Here is a 4,761-nt window from a genome sequence, read left to right on the forward strand (position 1 = left end):
AAAGTTGGAGACCCCCGATTTAAAAGATGTTTCTCCACAAAGCCTGAAGGCATCCTTCCCAACATAACGCATTCAATGAAAAGCTATTCCCCTTGCTGCCTGGGGACTTCTGGGAGTTGAAGTCCACACGCTTTCAAGCTGCCAAAAGTTGAGAAACAACTGGGTTAAACTGACATAGGATTTGAAAAGGGTGGTGGTGGTTATGCAATAACCCCATTAGCGGTGTGAGGGGGGGGCAGAGGACAAATGAGCAGCAACGGAACATCCTGCAACAAACAGCTGCAGGTTTCAGAGTTGGCATTTTAGAATAAAACTATGGGGGCATTTTAAGGGCCAGAGCTTGCCAATCCTATCCAAAGATGCAGCTATATTTGAAAGACTGAACACTGGGCTTTTGACATATTACAGGAGTCTCCAACCTTGGCCATGCTGGGAGTTGAAGTCCACAAATCGTAAAGTGGCCAAGGTTGGAGACCCCTGACATTAAAATTGTCGATGCAGCATAGTTGGTTGGAAAAGCTACCAATTCCAGGAATCTCCTGTGCCTTAAGGGAAATTAGAATCGGAGTCCTTAATCCCACATTGACGGGCCAGCATTCCAATATTGAATTATAACTTCCATTTATTCACGAATTCCTCTTTAAAAAGAGATGGGGAACAAACTTCTCCCGGAACCTTTGCGCGGACGGTAAAGTTGCCGGAGGGAAATTGAAAGCCGTGGGCCTTTTTTTTTTCCTTCTTACGTAGGGAAGTCCTACCAGGAGGCGGGCGGCGACAGTGACGGAAGAGGGCGTGGCTAGAGCCGGAAGTTGCGCCGGAAGAAGGAAAACAACATGGCGCTGAGCGCGACAGGTAACGCGGCGAGGGGAGGAAGGCGTCGCCATGGCAATGGGCCTCCGGCCCGGCGACCAGCCCGAGGCCCGGCCAGAGGCGATGGACAACGAGGAAGAGCAGGGGGGAGACTCGGGATCCAGGCCCGGGCTTCGTCCCCACCGCGGCTTCCTTCTTCCCTTCCCAGGTCACGAGGACGCCGAGTGGGAGCCGCCTTCCGAGGCCGAGCTGAAGGTGATCCAGGCCCGGCGCGAGCGTCAGGACAAGATCAGCAAGCTGATGAGCGAGTACCTGTTGAAGGGCTACCGGATGCTGGGCGAATGCTGCGATGAGTGCGGGGTGAGTGGGGCCGCCACTGGGCATGTGCAGAGTGGCCCCGGTGGGAGACACACACACACACGCCCTGAAGGTCACGTTTAGTTTATTGTCATTGCACTTCGTACAACGAAATGAAATGACATCTTCAGTGTAGATTAGATTAGATGAACAGAGTTGGAAGGGACCTTGGAGGTCATCTAGTCCAATTCCTCACAAGCAGGAGACCCTGCGCCATTTCTTACAGAGGGCAGTCCAGTCTCCTTGAAAGCCTCCAGGGATGAAGCTCCCACAGCTTCCGAAGGCAACTTCTGTTCCGCTGTCAGGAAATTCCTCCTTATTTCCAGGTTGAATCTCTCCTTGGTCAGTTTCCATCCATTCTTCCTTTTCGGGCCTTCGGGTGCCTTGGAAAATAGCTTGACCCCTCCTCTCTGTGGCAGCCCTCAAATATTAGGACACTGCTACATTATAGCTATAAACATACAAAACACAAACACATCGTTCAGATTCTACACAATTGAAATTGAAAACCCCTGATATTGCATTAATATTGCACTACTCAGTAGAATTCAATATAGTTACTGCCCTGGGATAGAAGCTGTTTTTCAGCCTATTTGTCTTTGTTTTTATTATCCTGTACCGACTGCCAGATGTTAATAGTTCAAAAAAAGGGGTGCCCATGAAGAAAGTTGTGGGGGGAAAAGGGTTTCTACCCGAGGAAAGGGAACAACTCAGTGATCAGACATGACTAGAAGCGAGAACAATCAGGCTGAAGGATATGCCCGGGTCCTGGATGCCATAGCTGATGCCAGGCTAGGCTGTGCCTGGCTCCCTGATGTTTCCGATGAACAGACTGCTTCTTTAAACTTTTCTTCAGGATGGCACAGATTGGGAATTGGTTGCAGGGGTGTAATTTTTGTTCGGCAGGCCCAGTATGAAAAAGCAGTTTCCTTCAGCAAGGGGTCGGTGGGCTTTCCTTGCTCTCTCTTGCATGCATGCCCATTACGTGACTTTGGCAAAAAAAACCTCTGACTTCTACCCTTTTCTCTTCCCATTCCGCCCCCACCCTCCTTTTGGCTTTTGGTCACCGAATTTCCTTCCAGACCATTTTGCTACAAGATAAGCAGAAGAAATTGTACTGCATCACCTGCCAAGAGCTTAATTCTGATGTGGACAAGGACAATCCAGGTACGGTGGGCAGAGGAAGCGGGGAGCTGTTTCTCTTATTCACCTGCCCTGCTTCGTGCAATGGTCCTCTCAGAGTATATTGCCCTGTTACCAAAATGGATAATGGGAGCTGTTCTGTGCTTCTGCAGCACCAAATGGGAACAGCTTGGGTGGGTGGGCATCACGACATAAATGGCACTTGGCAATAGCACTTAGATTTATATACCGCTTTACAGGGCTTTACAGCCCTCTGAGCGGTTTACAGAGTCAGCCTCTTGCCCCCAACAATCTGGGTCCTCATTTGACCTACCTCAGAAAGATGGAAGTCTGAGTTGACCTTCAGCCAGTCAGGATCAATCTCCTGACTGTGGACAGAGTTTGCTTGCAATTCTGCGTTCTAACCACTGGGAAGGAAGGAAATGAAAAGGAAGGAAAGAAGGAGGAAGGAAGGACAATAGCAATAGCCCTTAGACTTATATACTGTTTCACAGTGCTTCACAGCCCTCTCTAAACAATTTACAGAGTCGGCCTCTTGACCCCCAACAATCGGGGTCCTCATTTTACCCACCTTGGAAGGACAGAAGGCTGAGTCAACCTTGAGCTGGTCAGGATCGACCTCCTGGCAGTGGGCAGTGTTAGTCTTCAATGCTGCATTTAACCAGAAGGGAGAAAGGAAAGGAAAGGAAGAAGGAATTAGGAAGGAAGAAAGGAAGATAGCAATACCACTTAAGACTTATATACCGCTTCACAGTGCTTTCCAGCCCTCTCTAAGCGGTTTACAGAATCAGCCTCTTGCCCCCAACAATCTGGGTCCTCATTTTACCGGCCTCAGAAGGACGGAAGGCTGAGTTGAGCCTGATGAGATTCGAACTGCCAAATTGCTGGCAGCCGGCAGTCAGCAGAAGTAGCTTGAAGTACCGCACTCTAACCACTGGGCCACCACAGCTCACGAGACCTTCCAACCCTTAGCCCACTGCGTTGGTAAATCATAAATTCTGAAATGCAGTTAGTCTGCGAAAGGAGCTATTAGGCAGGTGTTTTGTCCAATTGCTGCTTCAGAGAAAAACTTGCACATTTTGGGCTGCTCTGACAACTGAAGTAGTCTCGTTTTTGTGCTGCTCGCTTTGCAAGTGGGGAAGGGACACACACACGCCCCCTTTTTTTTTCCTGCTGGGGCTAGAAGCATCTCAAGTATTCATTTGCTCCTGGAGAATCTGGGCAGAATTTTTCCGTGCCATACGAAAAGATCCCTGGACTTTCAGCAGCGTTTGCTTCTTATTGAACCCGAAAGCAGCAGCCTCATGCCACCTCTTTGATCTTCTCTCTCTCTCCCTCTAGCGCTCAATGCCCAAGCAGCCCTTTCCCAAGTGCGGGAGCGCCAGCTTGCTGCCAACACGGATGAAATGGCGTCACGCCCGGAGCATTGCGAAGGGGCAGCTTTGGGTCTCCGGTCAAACGCTAACCCAGCCCTCCCGGCATCCACTGCTGCCCCTAATGCCCCCTTGGCACGCAACACCCTGGCTGCGGCAGAAGAGACCATTCTACAGAAGATTGGCTGGGCAAGACAGCATCTCCAAGAAACTACCTCTGTCGAGAGGAGCATCCAGTTTTGTGCACTCATCCGGGCCTGCACGGATGCTCTCAAGGGCATCAGGGAGCTGCCCCAGTGAAGATGCCCAGGCTTGAAACGGCAGTGCCGGGCCTGGCATGGTGTGTAGGTCATGCCTGGAGTGCCAAAGGATTCCCCCCACCATTCATCGTAAGGGCTGGGTGATTTCAGTATGACTGGGCTCTCCATCCTGATTAAAATGTGAGCTTTTTTTCCTCCCCTCATACAAATTGTCCTGATGTTTGAGGAATGGTTCAGAGGGTTTGCAAGCCCAGATATATCTAACCTGGGACAAAGAAAGGATAGATAAAAGAGTTAAACTGGTTTGGGGAAAGTTTATGTTAGGGTTGACCATCTTAGGCACCGAATTTGGGGCTCCTGTACACCCTTCAGTTTAAATCCTCTCACCATCCCTTGCCAGATCCAAAGATTTGAGGTTATCAGGAGCTCCCTTGTGTTGTTGTGGTTTTTTTGTGAAGCATTAAACATTTCAAATTTCAAGGCACAAGATCATGATTGTGTGGTGTCGAATCTTCGCTGGTTGTGAAGGAATCGGGTTTGGCACGTGCTTTTGCCCCTATGGCGTCTTAAAACTTTTAAACTTTAATAACCCAATAGTTGGGATGCGGTGGCTCGGGGGCTAAGACTCTGAGCTTGTCTTATCAGAAAGGTTGGCCGTTTCAGTGGTTCGAATCCCTAGCGCCGCCTAACGGAGTGAGCTCCGGTTACTTGTCCCAGCTTCTGCCAACATAGCAGTTCGAAAGCAGGTAAAAAATGCAAGTAGAAAAATAAGAGCCACCTTTGGTGGGAAGGGAACAGCGTTCCGTGCGCCTTTGGAG

The 4,761-nt window shown here is 49.8% G+C and overlaps 1 protein-coding gene across 1 annotated transcript; it reads left to right on the plus strand.

Annotated features, from left to right (window-relative positions):
• Positions 1–882: 882 nt before the first annotated feature.
• ZNRD2 (zinc ribbon domain containing 2) lies at positions 883–3,983 on the plus strand (the record flags this gene model as incomplete). The annotated part of the gene is made up of 3 exons (XM_081967914.1): positions 883–1,170; positions 2,250–2,334; positions 3,652–3,983. The coding sequence occupies 3 exons, from the start codon at positions 883–885 to the stop codon at positions 3,981–3,983; spliced, it is 705 nt and encodes a 234-aa protein (XP_081824040.1).
• Between the last annotated feature and the right edge of the window lie 778 nt (positions 3,984–4,761).

The sequence above is a fragment of the Natrix helvetica genome, assembly GCF_964273705.1.
Source record: "Natrix helvetica genome assembly, chromosome: 16".
Lineage (NCBI taxonomy): Eukaryota > Metazoa > Chordata > Lepidosauria > Squamata > Natricidae > Natrix > Natrix helvetica.